The sequence below is a fragment of the Ovis aries genome, chromosome 1, assembly GCF_016772045.2.
Source record: "Ovis aries strain OAR_USU_Benz2616 breed Rambouillet chromosome 1, ARS-UI_Ramb_v3.0, whole genome shotgun sequence".
Taxonomy (NCBI): Eukaryota; Metazoa; Chordata; class Mammalia; order Artiodactyla; family Bovidae; genus Ovis; species Ovis aries.
This window is the reverse complement of record NC_056054.1, coordinates 53,263,664-53,286,947: the sequence shown is the minus strand read 5'-3', so window position 1 is coordinate 53,286,947 and position 23,284 is coordinate 53,263,664. Positions and strand designations below refer to the sequence as shown.

At 40.5% G+C, this 23,284-nt stretch overlaps 1 protein-coding gene across 1 annotated transcript in view; it reads right to left on the bottom strand.

Annotated features, from left to right (window-relative positions):
• Window positions 1–18,539, bottom strand: part of ST6GALNAC5 (ST6 N-acetylgalactosaminide alpha-2,6-sialyltransferase 5) — a 217,176-nt gene extending 198,637 nt beyond the window's left edge. Inside the window, exons 1-2 of the mRNA XM_042249885.1 lie at window positions 18,329–18,539; window positions 17,286–17,516 (exon numbers count right to left, since the gene is read on the bottom strand). Coding sequence (XP_042105819.1) covers window positions 17,286–17,516; window positions 18,329–18,343 — 246 coding nt within the window. The 5' untranslated portion in view covers window positions 18,344–18,539. The remainder of the gene's footprint in view (window positions 1–17,285; window positions 17,517–18,328) is intronic.
• Window positions 18,540–23,284: the final 4,745 nt, after the last annotated feature.

The window sequence follows — 23,284 nt, the reverse complement described above, 5'->3', positions numbered from 1 at the left end:
TAAAATGTGTGGGGGAAAACACTTGGTGAATGAGTTAAATAACAGATAAGACATAGCTGGGTAGAAAATAAACAAACTGGAAAATCAGAAAAAAATTAGAATGCAGCCTAGGCAAATAAAGCATTACAAAGAGATAGAATGAAGGAGAGATCCTATAAAGAGATAATGGTTTTGATTGCATAAAAAGTAATGACAACAAGTCTGATGGCAAACAGCTCAATATCAAAATGAGAGGGAGAAAACATAGGAATTAGGCCTTCAAAATACTGAGAGAGAAAATAACTAGTGATTTTGAATTGTATTCTGTGGAGTGTAAGCAAAGATATTTTCAGAAAAACTAAAACAGTGTTTACTACCAACAGAACCTCATCAGCATAACTTCTAAAAAATTTATTTTAGGAAGAAGGATAATGGAAATCTAACTTGCAAGAAGAAATGATGAGTGAAAAATGGTAATATGCAGATAAATTTAAATAAACATTGATTATCTGAAACAATGACATTAATAATGCTAATATCCAATTTGTTAGGCTTGAAAAAGAGAAAATACTTCAATATAATACTAAGACTACTGTTCAGGTTGCCCAGAGTTACTGTTACAATGTCTTTGAATTATCTGGAATGAGGGTAAAGATAACTTATGATTTTGGTAAGTATTCTTAAAATTTCAAGAATAACATTGAAAGAATAGAAATTGAGTATAAATTCCAAGCCAGCGTAAGTTAAAAATGGAATAAGAAAAACAACCTCCTCTCCCTCCCACACAAAATCCTCCACCCATCCAGAGGAATGGGAAAAAAGAGAAGAAAAAAAGGCATAGAAAAAGAGATAAATAAGCCAATGTTTAAGTGAAGTTTAAAAAAAACACTCCAGTATATCAGTAATATATATATATATATATATATATATATATATATAATCACAATAAACGTAAATGAACTAAATTTAGCTCTTAAAGGAAAATAATTATAAATTTAGATTAAAAATTAATTCCAGCTATATGCTATTCATACAGGATACACAGTATTACCCTTAATATCACATGAGAGTAACCTCTGGTCTGGGCCCTATGCCTCAACATCTTGCAACTCGAAATGTGGTTCTTGGGCCAGTAGCTGCATGGAATGCTTGTTAGAAATGCAGATTCTCAGGCCCATACTCAGACCTTAAGATTCAAATCTGCATTTTAATAAGATTCTCAGGCGATCCATATATATACATTAATGCTTGAGAGGCACTGCTTAAAGGGCACAGCAAGTAACGGACAAGGCACAAACTGTATCAAAGTCCACCTGGACACCTCTCTCACTGTCACAGCAACACCCATAATTGTAAACATCCACTCTTATATCTAACATCGGTCAGTCCCCAGAAAAAGTGTTTCTCCATATTTCTTGTGCTCTACCCTTGAAACAAAAGGTCACTGTTCAAATGTCATGAAGATGTATGAGCTGTACTGCTGCTGAGGTGGAGCTTATCACTCCTGCAGTGTGTGTGGTCTGGAGGGCAGGGAGAAGGAAGCAGAATGAAAATTTTAAATTGCGATAAAATAGAGCATATGAAAAAGAGCCTCAAGGAGGGGAAAAAAATGAATAGAATAAAGAGAAATCTTTAAAGAAGTAGTCTGTTTACATTTTTATAAAAAAAATTGGAGATAACGCAAGTCGACAGACTTTTGTCAAGCATTACCCACATAAAATTCACAAGTATGATATTACAACCTTTTCACTTAATGAAGATTTAATTATTGATCAAACAATAAAATGTACAAGGTATGAATTCTGATCAAATCCATAACATACCATCCTCCATGTGGTACATCACATGAAATTTCTGAAACATGAAAATCTTTTCTAAATTAAGATGCAATAATTACTCATTAAAGCAATTAGGATGTATATGGGCCTCCACTTGCACTGTCTTGGGCCCTGCAAATATTAGGGACATGTCTGGCTATATATAAAAAATAAGAACACCAAAGACTTAAAGTTATAGGATGGATATAGTAGGCAAAAAGATACAAAAGGCAAACATTAACCAAAATAAATCTTAATGATTATGAGCAAAATGGAAACAAAACAAACTTTAAATCATACACACTTATTGAAAAAACACATAACATGTTCACATTTAAATTAAAAATGCAATGCCAAAAATTGACAAAAACAAGCCAAAATTACATCATTACTTACATTAAAGTCATAAAATTATGGGAACATTTCCTTATTTTTCAAATAGCGTGCATCATTTTTTAAACAAGTATAACTAGTGCCATTAATGACTTCTCCTTTTTATTCATTTATTTTTGCAGGGAGGTGGGAACAGCTAGGGATAAAGTGACCTTCCAGGTGTGAAGTGATAGGAGCTGGAGGCTCAGGTGCTATCATGGGGATGAGAAAGGAGGGGAAAATAAAAAGAGGTACTTCACAAAAAGTCAGTAACAATGCCAATATTCACTGTAGCATTTTTCCCAATGGCGAAAAGGTGGAAATAACCCACGTGTCAATCAAAAGATCAGTGGATAACAAAATGTAGCTTAGCCATGAAATGGATACTATTCAGCAATGAAAGGGAACAAAGTTCTGATCCATGCTAAAACATGGAAAAAAAGATTATGCCAAGTGAAATGTCAGACATAAAATGAGGAATACTGATTGAACTCCACTTTATGAAATATGTAAAATAAGCAAATTCATAGAGACAGACAGAAAGTAGAATGGAGATTACCAGGGCCTGGAGGGAGGGAAGAATGGGGAGTTATTGCATAATGGTTACTGAGTCTATTTGCGGTAATGAAAAAATTTGAAAATAGTGATGATGATCGACATTACCGTGGATTACTTAAAATGTCACTGAATTGTAGACTTAAAAATGGTTAAAATGCCAAATTTTATGTTATACATATGTCACCACAATAAAAACATTTGAAAAAGTGGATTAGACAGATACAGAGAACAAACTAGTGTTACCGGTGGGGAGTGGATAGGGGAAGAGGCAAGAAGAGGTAGGAGAGGAAGAGATCCAAACTATTCTGTATAAAATAAGCTATAAGGATATATTGTACAACACAGGGGATATAGCCAACATCTTGTATACATTTATAAAATGTATAGAAGTATTATAATAAATACAATATTTATAAAATAAATATTCTATTTATTTATAATAAATATAGTATAACCTTTAAAAACTGTGAATCACTGTATGGTACACCTATAACTTATATAATATTGTACAGCAACTACACTTTAATAAAAAATAATTAAGAGGGTGTCTTGTAGACAACTACAAAACAACAAAAGTGGGTCAGAAAATTTTAGTGATGCTTCAATCTAAAGGATAAAGGAAAGAGTTCAGGCACCAAAGGACTGATTTCATAAAGAGCTTACTGGCAAAGATCTTATGTTCTCCGATTCATCCCTTTACTTGGAAGCCACCAAACCAAGATGTATAAAATACATCCCCTGCCAGTTGGCTGTCATGGAAAAGGCAGGCCCTGATGTCTTTACTGACAGAATTATTCTACCCATGGACTGAAAGAATAATGAGGAGTTATGAAATTATGCCAAAGTCAAGAAATAACATTTAGCACGTATTTTAAAAATGTGAAAAAGAGTAGCTCAAAGACATTGAGTACTAAAAAAAAAGTCAGAAGAATAGTCATAGAATTCAACAGTTAGGATAAACCAAGATAAAGGAATTAAAATATTTTATAAAACTGGAAGATAAAAAAGAAATACAGAAAACTTTGCTGATTAAGAAGGTGATATAATTATTTGTGCTGTAAATTTTCTTTTTAGGAAAGATACTTACGTCAAATTAAACTTGTAATGTATATGGACAAGCAATTCAAACTGTAATATATACAGACAGGGAATTAAATACTGAGTGGAAGACCAGAAAATAAAGGCTAAAATGAGATGAAAATCTGGAAAGGGAACACTCACTGACTACAAAGATGACGATCATCTCTGAGTCCTGGAAGCTCATAAGAGTTTGCCACCAGCTATGCCCCCAAAATAGCAACTGATGGATTGAAGGGAATTTACAAAGAAAGTGAGCAGAAGAATTAAGGAACTGTTGTGAATGATACATAAAACTGAAAAATCCTGGAACACATTTTGTAACTGAGCAAACAGGCAGGGGATGAAAGCATCACCACAACTAAAAAGTGGTGGAGAATTGTAAACAACAAGGAAAGAAAAATGTGTTTAAGGAATCTCTTGTGGTCCAGTAGATACAAGGCCATACTTTCACTGCCAAGGGCATGGGTTTAAATCCTTAGTCAGGGAGTCAGGGAACTAAGATCCCACAAGCTCTGCCAAAAAAGAAAAAAAAAAGTGTTCATACCCTAGTAAGGGACGTACATATCTTCAGGATTAATAAGTGGAGAATTTAGCACAAATATCAAGAGATATTTACTAATTATTTCAACTCTAACTGGAATATATTTGGGTTTTAAGCTATTAAAAGAAATATCTTTAACTGGGATCTAACATATAGCTCATGTTCTTTACTATACCACCAATCATATCATATTGTAAAACTATATACATATAGACCCATATAGGTTTCCCTGGTCACTCAGCTGGTAAAAAATCCGCCTGCAGTGCAGGAGACTCCAGTTCAATTCCTGGGTCGGGAAGATTCCCTGGAGAAGAGATAGGCTACCCACTCCAGCATTTATGGGCTTCCCTGGCGGCTCAGACAGTAAAGAATCCACCTGCAGTGTGGGAGACCTGGGTTCAGTCTTTCAGTTGGGAAGATCCCCTGGAGGAGGGCATGGCAAACCACTCTAGTACTCTTGCCTGGAGAATCTCATGAACAGAGGATCCTGGCAGACTACAGTCCATGGGGTGGCAAAGAGTCAGACACTACTGAGCGACTAAGCATAGCACACAGATGCATATATAGACTAATTGGAAAAGACCCTAATGCTGGGAAAGATTGAAGGCAGGAGGAGAGGGGAACAATAGAGCATCAGATGGTTGGATGGCATCACTGACTCAATGGACAAGAATTTGAACAAACTCTGGGAGATGGTAGGACAAGAAAGCCTGGGGTGCTGCCAGGGATCCAAAGAGTCCATGGGATTGCAAAGAGTCCATGGGATCGCCAAGAGTCCGTGGGATCGCAAAGATTCGGACACAACTTAGCGACTGAAAATGGATCCAGAGTCCATGGGATCGCGCAGTGTTGGACGCAGCTTAACGACTCAACAGCAAAAGGCTCATGTACCTAACAATTATGAATTGAAAGCAGGGAGGAGTACGTTAAAATGTCACAGATACATACATTTGATATATATGGGAAAATGTGTAAGGAAATATATTAGATTACCAACAGTAATTATGTCTTGGTAGTAAGTTTATGAATAATTCTTTTCTTGCCATTTTGAGAAAGAGAAGATGTGCATTGACAACTGGGTGGGGGTAAAGTATGCTTTACAAAAATAACATTTTGCCTCTTTTCTCTCGTTTCTTTCTCAACAGGCGATTGTGGGAATGATGAGAAGCAGCTTTTCTCAGAGAGAAGGCATTCTATGCTCTCAAATACGGTCTGGAGGTATAGTTTTCATGAGATAGTACTGAGTTTTGGTGTTCACTGGTTGGCAGAAGATCCTGAAGATGCAGGTCTGCCCCTGCTTCCATCCTTTACACCTTTTAAAGTGTGAAACACCATCAGGATACTCTGTGGACCCATTAGGAATGGTCTTCCACTTGGAAGATCAATCATTAATGTTGAGATTAATAACTCCCTTGAGGACCTGAGCTGCTCATCTTAGCGGGCAACCACAGTGTCATTTCAGGGGAAAAAATAGACAATTGTGATTCCTTGTCCATTGATGTTTCTGTTCTGTTACAACACAGCACATCAAATCACACTCAATATAATAATGTCAAACAACTGTGACTCCTTCAAAGACACTGCAGAATCCATGATAAGCCACCCTAATCACCTTTCTGGAACCCAATCAGTATTTCATGTCTGTATGGTCAGGAAGAGTTCACCTTTGATAACAGGGAAGAAGCAACTGGTCTTATTTTTCACTCTGGACTTTATTCCTGGTCCGGGATTTAGTTATTTCACTACTGAAGGTTCATCCAGTCAGGATACCCTGTTCTCTTATAATGGCTTTCTCTGATTTTTATTTCTGAACTTTTGGATTAAAACCCCGTCAAATTTGAAACAGAGCCAAAAACCACACACAGGTGTTGGGAAGAGTGATGGGCATAGTTCTTTAAGGGATTCATTATGGCTTGAGTATCAAGGTGAAGCTTCTTTTTCTTTGGTAGTGGGGAACACACACAGATTCCTATAATCCCTTTTCCACGTTCCAGAAAACAAGTAGAATATCACCACTTCTAGCACTTTGTTCAAAACCTGCAACAAGAGGAATAAAAATGGAATGATCCAGCTTTATGATTTGCACTACAGAATGGAAGTATGTACTCCTTAGGTAATGGGAGACAACTTGGAAACCCCTGATGGCAGCCTGGCAGGTGCGACATTACTGAGTAACTCCAAATATGAGCCCCATAAAACTAGAACTCACTCAGACGTACGTATTTTTTGCTTCGAACCAAATGTTTTCAGATGAATTAGGAATCAGACCCCCTTGACACATTTTTTTTCCTTCTGATGCATGGGAAATAGAATCCACTTTTCTTAGAAGTTGTTAACAAACTTAAGTGGTTTAAAAGAATGCCTATTGCTCTCTAACTATGGGAATGAAGAGAGGAGACCACCTTCCACCCCATACTTCAAACAGATCTACACCTGGTGAGATTTATTATGCAACAAAAGTCTCCTATGACAAGGTTATTCTAGAGTAAATTCTCTCCTTGTAGAACTGTTACCTAATAAAAAGTCTTCATCACATGTATTCCACACCCCACTGGCTCTGCTGCAGGTGGAGGGTTTAATTCCTGTCATTCACTGCCAGTGTGCATGATGGAATCTCCAAGAACAGCTTGCTTCAGCCTTAACCATCACACCATTGTTTTGCTCAAGTCAGTATGTGGTATTAAGACGCACAGCAAGGTTCAAAATTAGACAAAGTTGGAGTGCCATCTGGGATCATCCTCAAACTCTTTTCACTAACTTTTGAGAGGCAATCTTGAACCACAAACCTTCTGCTCTTCGAGAAGATGCACTCAGACTGTCTGCACCGACACAGTGGGGTGGGTGATCATAGAAACTTAAGGCAGGCACAAATCTTAGATCTTTTTTAAGCATCTCTCCCTCAGATCACATCTACACTCTGCTAACTGGTCCCTGTTCCTGTAACCTAGGACCGCTCAGACCTGTGCCATGCCAAAGCCATGATGATCCACTGAAACACATCTGATGAAGTCATTTCTCTAATTCACCCTTTGAAGACTTCCTCAAAGTCTTTTCAGGATAAAAAGTTAATCTCCATAACACGTAAATCTTTCTTTCCAAATCTGTGCTGTGCTTTTATGCCTGCTTATCTGCCTCGCATATACGTAAGTTTCACAGGGTCAGGGATCATACCTTACGTGTTGCTACTTTCTGGGTCCTCAACATATTGGCAAGTCACACAATATCATTTGATAAATGAAAGAATGAACAAATCTAGCCTCACTGCCCCTTCTACAGACTAGCCTAAAAGTTACAGGGCTTTCCAGAGAGCTCATAACAAGTAAAAAGCTTGGACTGCCTATCTCCCTTTCACAATACCATTCTGCCCTCAGATAGAGGCATTCCTATTTCTCAGCACCAGGTCAATCACTCTGAAAAGGTCAGCAAAGGCTACACTGCATTTAAAGGGGAACCAGAAATCAAAGATGTGTTTGCCACAAATGCGAAGTCCTTCTGTCCCTACTTATCATTTCTGCCATTCTTATGATAAGTCTATTAGCCAGATTTGTTCAGCTCTCTTCCTATTACACATAATTAGACCAGGATTCTGTTCCCAGGTGGCTCAGATGGTAAAGCGTCTGCCCAGGTTCAATCCCTGGGTCTGGGAGATCACCTGGAGAAGGAAATGGCAACCCACTCCAGTATTCTTGCCTGGAAAATCCCCTGGACGGTGGAACTTGGTAGGCTACTGTCCATGGGGTTGCAAAGAGTTGGACACCACTGAGCGACTTTCACTTTCATTTTCTGTCCACCTAACGGTCAACAAACATTTGTTGAATTTTGACATGTATGATGTACAGTTTCAGATTCTGGAGATACTACAATGGATAAGTTTCATTCCTAGCCTCAAGAAGGTGCAGTCTAGTAGAGGAAATAAGCATGCAAACAAATGATTGCAATATTTTGCTATTAGAGATGTGCACAGGATACAGAGAATATTTTAGCACTTACCAAGGTACAGTTATTGTAATATATATTTCCTCCACTGTGAGTTTCCTGTGGGTAAGGACTTCTGCTGCTCCTGCTAAGTCGCTTCAGTCGTGTCCAACTCTGTGCGACCCCATAGATGGCAGCCCAGTCCTCCCTATTTTTTCCCTCTCTGTTTCTAACACAGAGTGGGCACTCACCCAATATTTGATTGTCTGACTGATATGCCATTGGCATAAGAGAATGAGGGGTTTACTCTGCATAGAGGTTGTCTCTGGGAAAACTTTAGCAAGGAGATGCTTGCACTGGATTTTAATGGATGATTCATTCCCTACCTGGTGGAAAAAAGGAGAAAGGGCATTCCTTAATGGAGGAAGAGCAGGTGAGTGTGAAACAGCAAGCTGTGTTCCCAGGATGTGTGGAGCCTGGGCTACAAGTTGCTGTGAGAGGTGAGGTTGGAGAATTAGGCCACAAAGACCTGTCAGGCCTTGTGAGCCATCCTATGGAATCTGAACGTGATCCTCCAGGAAATGGGAAGCCATTGGAGATGTGTGAGGAACAAGAGCAGATCTGTAAATGAGAAACTCAGTAATGCAGTTCAGTCAGTAGAGAGGTCCCTTATGTGCAATTAATTTCCAGAATATGCTTTCTTATTTAAGAATGATTTAACTCTGCATTTCAGTCAGCCAGGGTATCTTCAGACAGAGTTTCTCAGGAACACTAAAGACATCTTGTTAGCTATTAAAAGAGAATATAATCAAAAAGATTCCTCTTCATTCTGAGCTACAACAACCATCAAGGTTCATTTTCCCTACTATGGGTAAAATGGTTTTCCTTATTTGCCTGAAGTCATTCTATCTCAGAGTAAGAAACTCATTTCAGAATCTAGCAGGAGTCAGTGGTTACCTGAAGAAACTCGGTGAACTGACTCTCCCACTGATGTTTCCTTCCCCACTGAGGAGAAGGTCATTCAGCTGAATGAGTGGTCTACTTATGACATTTTCTGCAAATAAGTAAACACCACACTCCTTTTGGCTTGGTTTACTTTTTAAAGGCAAAATCTACTCTGATTTGCAAGTTGTTCCAATTACATCAGCGCCATGCATTTTATGCAGCCTTTAGAGTACCCGTTGCTAAGTCAGTGGTTGGTGGGAGCTCTTTTCAACTATCTAGAGGCATATGCTCATATTCATTTCAGAATAACAAGATGTTTAAATATTTATTTTTTTCCAATAACTGGATAGGCCTAGGTTCTTCATTTAAATAAATTCTGTTCAAATAGCATTGAGTCACTGCTTAGAATACATTGGCACTGAATTTCTTTTATAGTAATGATATTCACATCAGAGACCCATACTTTAGCCCTAGCTCTGCCACTCTGGGAAAACTGCATGACCACTCATGAATCCCTTTTGATAATTGTGAAGTTTTTGTTCTAGTTTTAAAATTTTGAGTATGTTGAAGAGATCTGATTAGTACAAGAATGTGGAAATGAAATAGTTACAGAACTACAAATTGTGGCCTGAAAAATTGATATTTGCAATATGTAGTTATTCTTTTTCAGTGACTCCAAGCGGTCATAAATGGGCTTATTTTAGAAGAAATATAAAATATTTTATAGATATACTTATGCATTCAACAAATATTTATTGATGACCCATTATATGCCAGGCTGATGATTTAATGACAAAAAAAGAAAAAAAATTCCCCATCTCCAAGAGTTGATAGTCAAACAGGAAAAGCAGATAATTTTAGACAAAAATGACAATAAATTTGTATTGTATTATCGTGGGAACCTGGTGATGAAGACAAAGCATATAGCTCAGATCCATCATGGGCTACAAGTCTGGGAAGGCTTCCCTGCTGATATTCTGTCTAAACTAAGACTATATATGCCTTTGGCTATTATTTGGGAAACTATACTGAATAGAGCATGCAATGAAAATATTTATTTGTCCCAGGCCCACACTATGAGTTTAAGACTAAAACAGCTTGAGAAGAAGAATCTGAGTACATTTCACAAAAGCCTCCACTCCCAAGTTTTTATTGACCATTTGATCATAAATTTACTGACTCACAAGGGAATTCTCTTGAATCACAAGGTGTGGGTGATAATATTATTATTTAAGAAATCATCATTCCATGTCTTTCAATATGTAAGGCCCTTCACAGCTGTTCAAAGGCTACTTAATAGATGTATAAAAGCTTTTCAGAATAATTTATTGATTAATGATGGGTTTTAACCTTTCAGTCTTTTCTCATCTCTAATCTCTCTTTATCCCAGCATCTGGGGGACAGGAATTATACTGAGCTGTGGTTTGACCTTAGAGGTTATGAAAAGTCTCCTCTATAACAGATGCTGTGTTTCAGGACAGATACGATCGCAAATATTCTGTCTTGTGGCCAACACGGTTATGTTCGAATTCATCATACCATGAGTTAGGAGATTTGGTTTGTAAATATAGTCACCATATGTTACAGAGACAGGTGAACAAGGTAACAGGGTTAGCTCCCTTCAAGAGTCCAGGGGATCCTATGCCATTCCAAAGGAGAATCATAAAGAGATTGAATATTTTGAATTTAAAATCAATCCATTTTTAAGTTGATTTAATATTCAAGTTGTTAACTAATTATTCACTGCCTGTCATCTATGTTATATATATAGAAACACACACATATATTTAAAAGGGTTAATGAATAATGGAATTATAGTTTGAAAGTTTTATAACTTCTAAGGTAATAATAGTATTTAACCTATTTTATAGATGGAAAAGATCACAGAAATCGCCTCTTTTTTAGTGCCACTGCCTTGATTTACTGTTTCTTGGTTTCATATTATTATTCAGCACTTGCTTCTTTATTAACCTTTCTTGCTTCTTTGTCTTTTCTTTCCAGTTAGATCAAAAAGGTTCTTTGAGGGTAGGGACTGTGTTCTTCCAGAATTCCCTGTAATTTTGCAACTATTAGGCCTTCAGTGAATATTTACTAAGGGCTGTGAGTAGTTCAAAACCCAGAAACAAATCAGCTACAGAACTACACATTGTGATGATTAAAAACGTATCAGATGATGATTCTCAGACTTTAATGTGCACGGTAATAAGGGGAGCCTATTAAATTGGTAGATTCCCAAATCTTATTCCCAAAGAGTCTTATGTTTTAAATTATTTCTTCTTCCTTTCCATTATCATTATTAGGTGGAGTAATAGTAAACCAAATTTAGGAAAGACGGGACATACATGGGCCTGGGACTGCCCTAATGTTTCTTGTAGAGAAAGGACTTGACGTAAGGTACCCTCAGTACATCCTGCTTTCTTCTTTCCTTCCGTAAATACTTACTGTGTGCTGACCAGTGGCCAAGCATTAGGCTTGAAGTTAAACTCTTCAGCAAGAGGTATAAATATTTGCTGCCACAGCACTTAGATTGTACTTGGGGGGAGGGCAGACAAGACACAAATAAACTTTCAGATTATTTCAGATATTGTTAAGTATTATGAGGGAAATAAAACAGGCTGGTAAAATAGAGAATGACTGTTGAGAAGGGGGCTATTTAAAGAGTGTGATACCCAAGAAGATCATATGTGATCTGAGGACTAAATGATCAGAAGGAATGAACCATGTAAAAGATCTGGGGCGAGAGCTTTCTAGGGAGATGAAACAGCCAGTGCAAAGGTCCTGAGGCACAATGTGTGTGCAAGGATCAGAAGGAGGCCAGAATACCTGACACTTGAAAGAGAGCCAGGTCAGACTCCTCCATTAGGTACAATCTGGGCTTTGGCATAAGAGTATGTTGGGATTACTCCTATGGGAAGTTGGAGAAATACTCATGGATTTCAGAATTAAGAAAGGTTAACTATTTTATTAACCTTATAAGAATACTTTTCCAGTTTAAAACAATTACATTATTGGAAATTTTTGCCAATAAAAAGCTGTTCATTTCATGATTTCTTTTAGTTGATGCTTTGTGATAACAGAGTTTTGTCATCATTGGCACTTTACATTTTATAGTACTTGAACACTGCAAGTGAGTCACTTTAAATTTCTTTGAGAACCAAATTATCCTTCACTGGATACCTCAAATATTATAAAAAAGTCTAATGAATGATATAAACTTATATCTAAGAATGTATATACCTCTCTAAAAAAAGAATTCTTATGCCATAATTTCAGAGTAAGTTATATGGCACATACCTTTTTAGTGAAAGAGGAAGGAGAGTGAAAAAGTTGACTTAAAACTCAACATTCAGAAAACTAAGCTCATGGCAACTGGTCCCATCACTTCATGGCAAATAGGTGAGGACACAATGGAAACAGTGACAGACTTTATTTTCTGGGCTCTAAAATCACTGCAGATGGTGACTGCAGCCATAAAATTAAAAGATGCTTGCTCCTTGAAAAAAAAGCTATGACCAACCTACACAGTATATTAAAAAGCAGAGACGTTACTTTGCCAACAAAGGTCCATCTGGTCAAGGCTATGTTTTTTCCAGTAGTCATGTATGATTGTGAAAGTTGGACTATAAAGAAAGCTGAGCACTGAAGAACTGATGCTTTTGAACTGTGGTGTTGGAGAAGACTCTTGACAGTCTCTTGGACTACAAGGAGATCCAAACAGTCCATCCTAGAGGAAATCAGTCCTGAATATTCATTGGAAGGACTGATGCTGAAGCTGAAACTCCAATACTTTGGCCACCTGATGTGAAGAAGTGACTCATTGGAAAAGACCCTGATGATGGGCAAGATTGAAGGCAGGAGGAGAAGGGGATGCCAGAGGATGAGATGGTTGGATGGCATCACCAATTCGATGGACATCACTTTGAGTAAGCTCCAGGAGTTGGTGTGATGGACAGGGAAGCCTGTTGTGCTACGGTCCTTGGGGGTCACAAAGAGTCAGAACTGAACCTTTTTTCCCAGTTTTGAATTCTTTTTTCAACTCTTGCATTAATTTGTCTTAGCATTTCAACTGAACATCTACTAATTAATAGTGATATTACTATTACCTCTAAGCAGTTTGGTTTTGTCTATATAACTGAGTGCTTAAGGAAAGAAAGAACCAAGGCAAGCATGCCACTGGTACATGTAAAATCCATTCTTGCTAAAGCGAGGAGAGAGCAGCTCAGCTTTAGACCCTATGATCATTTCTCTTTACAAGCCATTTAAGCAAAGGGCAGCCCAGGTGACAAGTTGGCCTTCTGTGATAAGAGCTCCTGTCCACTGGAAGGGCCTCCCTTGTTGCTGCACTGGAAATGGGAATTGGCTCACAGTTTCATTTCACAGGGTCCAGCAGGTGGCCAATGACTTTACCTACCTGGAGCCAACCCAGTCTGGACATAGAATGTGCTACATGCCCCCTCCCACTCTGCTGGGAGAATTGGTGCTTTCCTCTGGGGGTGGTTCGATTTAGCGTGTCTGTGTGTGTCTGTGTGTGTCTGTGTGTGTCTGTGTGTGTCCGTGTGCAAGCACAGGCATGTGTATTTTAGTTTGATTATACATTATGCTGCAGTTCAAAGGCTGAAGTTTCCCCAAACCATGAAACTTGGCTTCTTTGCTTAGATCTGGCAGATCTGATTAGAAATCAACGGCTTCCAAAAACAGGGACCAGGAAATGCCAGGATGCAGATACAGTAGCTGCAGTAACAGACATGTAACAAGATGGAAATGAGTTAGTGGGAGATTTGTAGGGAAAAGTTTAGGGGAAGGGTTGGGAATGAAGAGAAAAAAAATCTAAGACAAAGTGAAATGGCTTCATTGTCACAAGATATTGCAAAAATCCCTCACTTACTTAGTTACACTGGAATTACAATTTCCGCTCACATCTTTGTGAAAGAGGAAGTATGGAATATGACCATGCAAAGTGATATTTTAAGCTTCTACACATATTGCTCATCACTGGCTTGACTTGCGGCATGTCTTTCAACAAAAGCACATAGTGATTTAATCTCAACAGTAATTCAGTCTGCAGCGTATAAGACAAGACTATCATTGCAGACAGGCGGTAATTTGTGAAATTCAGGTGTTGGGGATTAGGACCGCCTGTTGAATTTAATCTTGGAGTTATAATGTTAATACCATCATGTAACTGAACAAAAACACTACATATTTATCAGACTTTGGGACCTCCAGCTATGGAGATGTGAACGTTTTCCTAAGTGGTATCTGAAACCCTCTCCAGATTCAGTAAATCAATGGGAAATAGAAAGTCTGTTGCAATTCCGATTCAATATGTAGCAGCATATGGCTTGGTGGTCATCACAGTCAGGACATCCCATAATTTTTCTAAAGCCTGATGTGAGAGTGAGGGGCAAAAGCAATCAGAGCATCATCTGGCAACACAATAAGAATAGAAAAGCTTTCATTTCTTACCTTCCTCGGTATTAACTGGAAAGAAAATTCCCAACAATAGTCTAACAAATGATTTCTACCTCTGCTTAAGCAAGACTATATATAGGAAAATCCCAAGTAAACCTTAACAGCAACTGGGAGAGAACATAAACATTTTACATGTGTACCTTCAGATAGCCATTGGAGATGAAACTCTGCCCAACTTCCAGTCAGTAAACAGTAGCCATAAAGTGACTACTGGCTTCACTGGTGGTTCAGTTGTAAAGAATCTGCCTGCCCAGTGCAGAAGACACAGGTTCGACCCTTGGGTCGAGAAGATCCCCTGAAGAAAGAAATGGCAACCCACTCCAGTATTATTGCCTGGGAAATCCCATAGACAGAGGAGCTTGGCAGCCACAGTCCAAGGGGTCGCAAAGAGTCAGACATGACTTAGTGACTAAACAACAACAAAGTGACTACATTCTGAGCAGCTTACATTTCATTCGGTGGGACAATTGCAATAATGCCTAAAGAGAAGGCACTGGTTTTAAGATCTGCATTTGTTCCTCTGCTTGAGGCAGTGTAAACTTTTTTGAACCCTTTGGGTATGGAATTTTGTGAGAAGTTGGTTTTCTATAAAAGAATTTCATTAATATTATCTACAAAGACCTTCCTGGTCACATTTATAATTCTCTGCTAAGAATTCCAAGGTCTTCCACACATATCCATCCTTCACAAAACACTTTACAGTTTACAAAACCCTCTACTAGAGATAATCTCAATTTCTCATATATAGTGTCCATATTCCTTCCCTAAAAGGGCTGTTCTTCATTTTAATGAAATACAATGCTGATTCACTGGAAATGAAAAGCAGTATATTAGTGTGAATAAACACTGTTTTGAAAAAGAACATGAGGGCATCATATTTTGCCTTAGGCTATCAATATTCTTAGCTAGTGCTGGTCCAGCAGGAGAGCACAGGAAGGGAAGTACTAGCAACATCTTCCTAAAGGTAGATCACAGCTTTCAGCAAATTTACCTTTTGACATCCCTATTAACCAAAGCTTCACAAATGCTTGCCATTTCCATTAAACCACAGCCATGAGAATCCATCATGTTCAATAGATTCATCATAAACACATAAACACCACATCCATCCACAGTCAGAAGTCAGTGCCCAAACTTTTCTAGGACTCAGCCCTTATGGGTTGCTTGCAGATACAAAGTATGTAATCAGTCAACAAATTAAAGATAAACAGAACCCTTAACTGTGAAACTGACAGCTGTTTCTACTTTTGATTTTAAGATCTATCACCAGACCCCTCCCCAGCAAATCACTTCCTAACAAAATCTCTCCCTCTTTTCTGCTTCCTGAATCCTTCCAGTGCAAGTTCCACCTTTTCAAACAAACTTTCCTTAATCCTACCAGAGCACAGATCTTTCTCATCTCTGTAGTCCAACAACAATAACTGTTTATATCCAGTATTTCCCATACATTAGTATTTACCATCTATCTCTGTCATCTATCTATCCATTCATATTTCATGGTATGTTGTTTTTTCCCCATAGGCATTCAAAGATTTCTAAAGGTTGGGTCTTGCCTTAAATTCCTTTGTACCCTCCAAACTCCTTAGCATTCTACATTGCACAAGTGAGTAGAAGTATTTTGATTGCCACTTTAAAAAGTCTGACTTTTTCATGCATGACAAAAGCCACCTTTTCACACAAAAGGAGCGCCTCCTAAATATTACTTTGGTTCACAACCATAAAACGTAGTAATACATAAAGCAGCACAGTTGGGTGGTTTCAAGAGGTAGCTTTATAGAGCATATATGGAATGGAATGGTGTTTTAATAAAAATATATTAACAGCTTAAATAATGGGAAATACATTTAAACTGTATGAAAATATCTTTTTAGAATCAGGAAACTTGATTACAATTCTCCCAGAGGCTTCACACTCTGAAACCAGAGATTTATTATTCCAGGGAAAGAAAGCTCAATTTCTTAAAAATTCATCTTATTAATTATTAGCCAAGCCATGCAGCGGCTTCCCGGAAGGCAGAGGAAAATAGGCCCTCAATGATGAGTTTCAAGCCAATGGAAGCTGAGTTTGTGCCTCAAGCTTTCTGCGCCTGCCTGGGCACTGCTCTCCAGGGCTGTGGTAATTCAGCCCTGAGCATCCGAAGCAGAGATCAGATAGGAATCTGCGAGCCTGAGCAGCGGCCGGCAGAGGACTAGCTGCTATTTAGCTTCCGGCACCCTGTCCGAGGTAACCGCTCGGACTGGTTCCCCGGTCTCCTCCCATTAGGGCGCGACTCGGCCGCCAAACCCAAGGCTTCAGGAAGCCAGCACCCAGCAGTAGCTGTCGTTCCGGGGATGAGCGGTTCTAGTTCCAGGGACGGTTCCTGTTAGGAAATTAGGCTTTGGGGTGCACCCATCTCATCCCTGTTCCCTAAAAAACTTTGCTACCTTCTCCAAATAGAAATTCACACCAAGTAGTAACTATCCCATCCCACCCCCAGGGTCCACTCCCCCTTTCATCCTCCGAATGGCACCTACTCACGGCGCCTCCCAGCCCAGGGGAAAGGGGCAAGCTCAGGTGTGCGGGATCCCCAGGCTGGGTGGCGGGCAGGCTGGCCAGCGAGCTGTCACCTTGTGGTCCACTACGCCGAGGTATCCATCCAGTGGCCGCGGTCCCGCGGGGGTCTCCGGGCGCGGCGGGGGGCTGCTCTCCGCCGACCGCCGCGAGCTGAGGGTCGCCGCTGCCTCCTGCTGCTGCTGCTGCTGCGGGGGCCGCTCCTTCTGGCCTCCGAGGCTGCTGTACACGAGCAACAAGCTGGTGCACATGGTGGTGAGCGCTAAACACACTGCCAGACCATGGCGCTGCGGGCGGGCGGGAGAGAGCACCGGAGAGTCTCTGAGCGCCGACCCGGAGGAGCGCGCCCGGCGGGGACACCGGCGCGACCGTCAGACAAGACGGGCGGGGGAGGTCGGGGACGCGGGCTGCGTGGCGAGCTTTCTACCCCGGCCGCGCACAGCCCGGGCAGAGAAGGCACAGTCCCCGGGGGTACCGCAGGGGATGCTCCCTGCGCGTCGCTGCTCTCGGCCGCCACCGCCTCCCACATCTCCTGGCAGAGGACAGGTGGTGCGCGGCGCTCGGCTACGCGAGGGACGGCGCTCCGGCGGCGGGGCAGGGGTGGGCTTGCACTTTGGGAGGGGGCCCTCTGTCCCCAGCTCGGCTGCTGGAATGTCTAGCCTCTCCTTTCTGGACCCGTGGGGCTCTACCTCGGCCATCCTTGCAAGTTTGAAATACGACGAGGAAATCAAGAAAGTCGGCAAAGGTCCCCCGCTTCCCGCCCCTCTTAGTTTTTGCCAAGCTGTTGCTTTAGGGCAATCCCCATTCCCAAGCAAGACGCCCACCACTCCTAGGTTTCTCTAGCTCTCCGCTGACCGCTCGGAACTCCGGCCGGAGATCCAGGAGCCCAGCAACCCGAGTTCCCGTTCCGGCTCTGGGATTCCGAGCCTAGCAGAACCGAGGAATCGGGAGTAGACCGGGAGCAGGTGAAAAGTTCTCCCTTCGTAACGGGGGATCTGGCAGCTCAGGGTTAGGCGCCCTGGAGCTCTCCCGTGCGCCCTGGGGACGCTGCGCCTCGGGATCCCGCCGATGCCCAGAGGAGTTACAACAAATGACTCACCACCAGGGTCTTCATTTTGGGCACTTCTTTTGTGCGGAATCCTTAGGCACACGCGTCCGGGGCCACTTTTTCTTGGAGGGTTTCCATCGTGGGTGATGGGGCGAAGGCGGCTTTGATTTTCGCCGGGCGGCCAGCCTCGGCTGAGTGAGCAGGGGAGCCGCGGGACCCAGGAAGCGCTGCTGTTGCAGAGATTAGAGACAGAATTAAAACTGAACCGGACCCTCGTAGTCTCTCAGCGATCTACACAACTGCCGCCTGCCGCCGCCTGCTGGGTCCTAGAGACCTCTGCATTCCCCCCTTCCAGCCCCCAAATAGTAATCTCAGCGGAGTAGAATTTCTTGGGCGAGAGAGTTAACCGTGCCAGTATACCCACCTCTTAGTCCAAGGGCTTATTTATCTTTTATGAAGTCATCAAGTAAAAAGGAAGAGGGAATCCAGTTGGATTCTGAACATGATAGCCATTTGAAAATTTGCAAACTAATATTTCTGTTTTGTGATTTCGGTAAAAACAAATCAACAACCGAAATGTCAATGGCTCTATTTATAGAATTTGCATTTATGTTCTTAGCAGGGAGGAATCTGTCACGAAATTTTTTTTCAAGTAAACTAATTAATATTTCAGTTTTCCAATTGTAAGCTTTCTGATATTCTCTTCCCCTTAATTTTACTTTTTAAATTTAGTGATTCTCATGCAATCTTTATAGCCTCATTTTCATCCAAATTATTAAATTCATTACGTTTTAAACATTTTAATTTATTTTTTTTATCAGAACCTTGAGGTTCCTAGTGTTCATCTAAACTATTTAAGTGTTAAGAACATTCAGCACATCATATCCACAGGATTAACTGGACCTGTAGATTCTTCTTAATTTAAATGAAAGATTTATGGCTGCTAGAGATAAAATTGTTTACTGCTTATTTTGTAAGAATCTTAAGGCCTTTAGTGCTCTCCTTGTGTTGTTCTACTGCACTGACAGTATATAATTTCACATTTAGAACTCCAATTGAAATTTTTAAAAAATAATTATTTGTTTTTTCTCAGGAAATGCATATCAATATCTTGTTTAAAGAATGATCTCCCCTTCTCCCACCCCACGTTGAATTACAAATGGCCTTTGCTAAATGTCTAATTTAGTTAGAAACATATTTCTTGTGAAATGGCTCAGTGGGAATAGTTGTCTTAATGTATTACTCAATTCCTCACCTGTAGCAGTGTAATGCTAAAGATTACATTAAGATGAAAATGATCAGCAGACCAACTGAACCATAGGCACAATAAGAGCTTTCTCAAGGCCAAAGAAGGCATTACAATCCATTTTTTAATCTTCACTAATCCATTGCTGGACTGATGATACAACAGAAACTATTTTTAACTTATGAAGCATCCTTCTATACTCAGTATTAAGAAAGTTAAAATTAGTCAGTGCAACAATGACTATCAATGCTATGTGTTTGGGGGGAAGCGAAAAACATATGGGATTTAGCCTTTCAAGGAAGAACAAAAATTTCCAAACAGTGTCCAACATGGCCAGCCTTGAAGCTGTTTATTCAGTTTGTGCTTCAGGCATGAATAGTACCAGTTGTCAGGGCGAAAAGAGCAGCAGCCAGAGGGGAATCTTATCGGGTCTTGGCAATCCTTTATTGGATGGTTGCTCTTGACACTCAAATTAGGGAAACAAAGGACCAGCTTGATGAACTGGTGCAAGCAGATTATCTGTGTTTCTCCAGGGCTACTTTTGAGATGCTACTAGACATAGCTTCTGCATTTTTCAGAATGATTCCCCTTCCATCTAGTATGTTGCCCGGTGACCAATAAAACACTTCTAATATATTTTGCCATGCCAAACAGAGCCATCATATTTATGATTTAAGCTCATGGCAGCACGTTGGACATCTGTTACACAGTATGTCTGACCAAATTCATTAAGCTTGTGCTTTTTTTTCCCCTCTCCTGGGATAGCAGTTAGCAAGTAGCTCGATCTACTTATGAGATGACCAGGATAAATCTGAAAGATGTAATTCCGAAGTTGATTTGAATAATTTCACGGTCTCTGGCTTTCAAATATTTGATTAGATTGACGCAAAGGTTTTAGGCACTGTGATCCGAGAAACAAATGGACAAGGGGCCTTGGGGAGGGCAGATAAAACAAGTGACAAAAGTGAAAATCCTTGTGCTGTTCAGTGTAATGATCATTTAATGATCATCTCCTATCTGGTGGTTTTATATTAGGAAATTCAGAGAGGAATAAGACAGAGATCCTGTCTTCTAAGAGCTCACAGCCTAGGGGGTGTGTGTGTGTGTATGTGACAAGTTTGCAAGCTGGTAATGAAAGATTGAATTAAACATATATTTGTCAAGTGCCCACCATATTAAGCATCTCCTCTGAGTACCTATTACATGCCAGGCATGGGGATACCTGGATAAATAGATGACATGCTGCCCTGAAGCAACTCACAGCCTATTATCCCCAAATAACTGTCATGAATCTTTATATTACAAAGAATTAGAAAACAATCAAAATGCTTGGCTTGTTTTTCAACTTCTGAGTGCTAGCTTATTATTACCCGAGGGGCTCACTATCTTAAGGGTATCCACCTCTGTTGATGTAACTTTTTGCACACTTTTAAGTTAGTACTTTGAAGAGCCAGAAACAGCAGAAAATAGGCAGCATTCACAGACACTTGATTGACTTGGAGACAAGGAGACAAGTCAATAAAGTTTTTTAGTTCATCTAACTTGTCTTGTTCAATACAAAGTGAGTCGAGGAATCACAATTTGCTTCTCAAAATCCAGCTGAGATGGATTTCTCACCATTTAAAATTTTGCCACAGTTCTGCCTCTGGTGCCATCACATCCAATCAGACAGATTCTTACATTTGAAAGAAAATGAAAGGAAAGACAAAGAAATTGCGCGTTCCACTATGTAGATTATGAGGCAAACTGAAGGTAAGGGTTTATGAAATAAAGCATGTCATAGTTGAGAAGGTGGGATCTAGAGGTTGAAGGGAACGCCTGCCTGTACACAGGGCCACAGAGGCACCAGAAAGCTACCAGGGAGAAGGAAAGACAGATTGCTGGAAACTAGTGAGCCCTGCCCATGACTGCTAAATGACCTCTCAAATCAGAAACAAAGGTTTCAAACATTCCAAAGATGTATGAAAAGCAGAAAGCAACATAGTGTAAACTGCATTAAGGCGTAACTGATTTCTACTTCATGACCTTAAGAAAAAAATGCTCTGATAAATGCTACAAGAGCATAAAGTCTCAAAATGGCAGAAAGTCCTAGAACAAAGTGATACTTGTTCCTCAGTTTCCGTAACTCCTTTTACTTCACGTGCATGTGAGCTCAGTTGCTTGGCGTCTGACTCTGGACTGTAGCCTGCCAGGCTTCTGTCTGTGGGACTTCCCCAGCATGAGTGGGTTGCCATTTCCTCCTCCAGGGGATCTTCCCAACCCATAGCCTGTGCCTAATGGGCTGCGTGGTTGGGAACAAGTCCATGGAGTTTGGCTGTCAGGACCCAGATTCTGACTTTACACTTCCCAGTGCTGTGACCTTGGGTAAGTTATTTAGCTGTACCTTGATTTATCTGTAAAGTAGCAACTACAAAAGCACCTGCCTCAAAACATTGTTGTGAAAGTTAATTGAGATACTACAAATGAAGTGTCAAGAGGAACACTCAGACCATTGGTTTAGTCTCTAAGTCAAACACGATTCTTTGCAACCCTATGCACTGTAGCCCACCAGGCTCCTCTGTCCATGGGATTCTCCAGGCAAGAATAATGGAGAGAGTTGCCATTTTCTTCTCCAAGGGGTCTTCCCGATTCAGGGATCGAATGTAGGTCTTCTGCTTTTCGGGGAGTCTCCTGCATTGCAGGTGGATTCTTTACTAACCGAGCCACCAGGGAAGCCTAACAGATTGTAAGCTGTTACTAATAATACTTTGATGAATAAATTGATATTTTGATTACTAATACTATGATTAATAGACTGAATTTGAAGAGGAAAAAACAGGGTTTGACCTGTGTGACCAAGACCTGCACGACTTTGACCAAAGAACTTAAAAATATTAAGCAAACTGTAAACTGACCTGTAAAATGAATATAACTAAGCTCTGCCCCCAAATTGTTGGAGGGGTTATGATGATGTTGTATAACTGACTGCTTTGTAAACTATGAAGCTCTGCATGAGCTAAGATAATAGAAACTCTTTTCATTCATCCAAGAAATATCAGTTGAGCATCTACTATGTGCCAGGGACATAGTAATGTGACAGAGACATCTAGGCCCATGAACCTTATATTTGAGCTGGGGCAATGAACTAATATACTAGAATGTCAAGAACTAGGAACAAATAGCTGGGTAAAGCAGGCTAGAGGTTTGGATGGGATGTAGTACTGTTTTAGTGGGATAGTGATGTTTGAGGAGAGATTTTAATAAAGTGAGTGAGGGAGCCACGAAGCTATCTGGAGGAGGAGCATTTCAAGCAAAGGGGACAACCTATGAAAAGACCACGAAGTAAGAGCTTGGTTGGCACGCTGAAGAGACAGCAAGGAGGTCGGATAGCTGGAGTTGGAGGGAATGAGAGGAAGAGTTGTGGAGGGGAGCACAGAGCCATAGTCCAGGGCTAGATTGTCTAGCACCTCATAGACCGTGAAAGCACAGAGGAAAGGAAACCCACTGGCGGGTTTGGAGCAGAGGAAGGCCAGAAAGATCACCTGGCTGATGTGCAGAAAAGAGCTTTTAGGGGAGTAAGAAGGAGGGAGACTGCTTAGGAAGCTCTTGCAGTGGTCTAGGTGGAAGAAGGTGGTGGTGCTTTCAGAAGTGACTGGTTTAGGGATTTGCTGGTACTGGGTATGAGACATAAGAAAAAGAAAGTGGGCAAGCAAACGCAAGACTTTAGACCTGGGAAGCCTGGGGAAAGATGTGCGAATTCCAAGATGATGAATGCTCTGGAA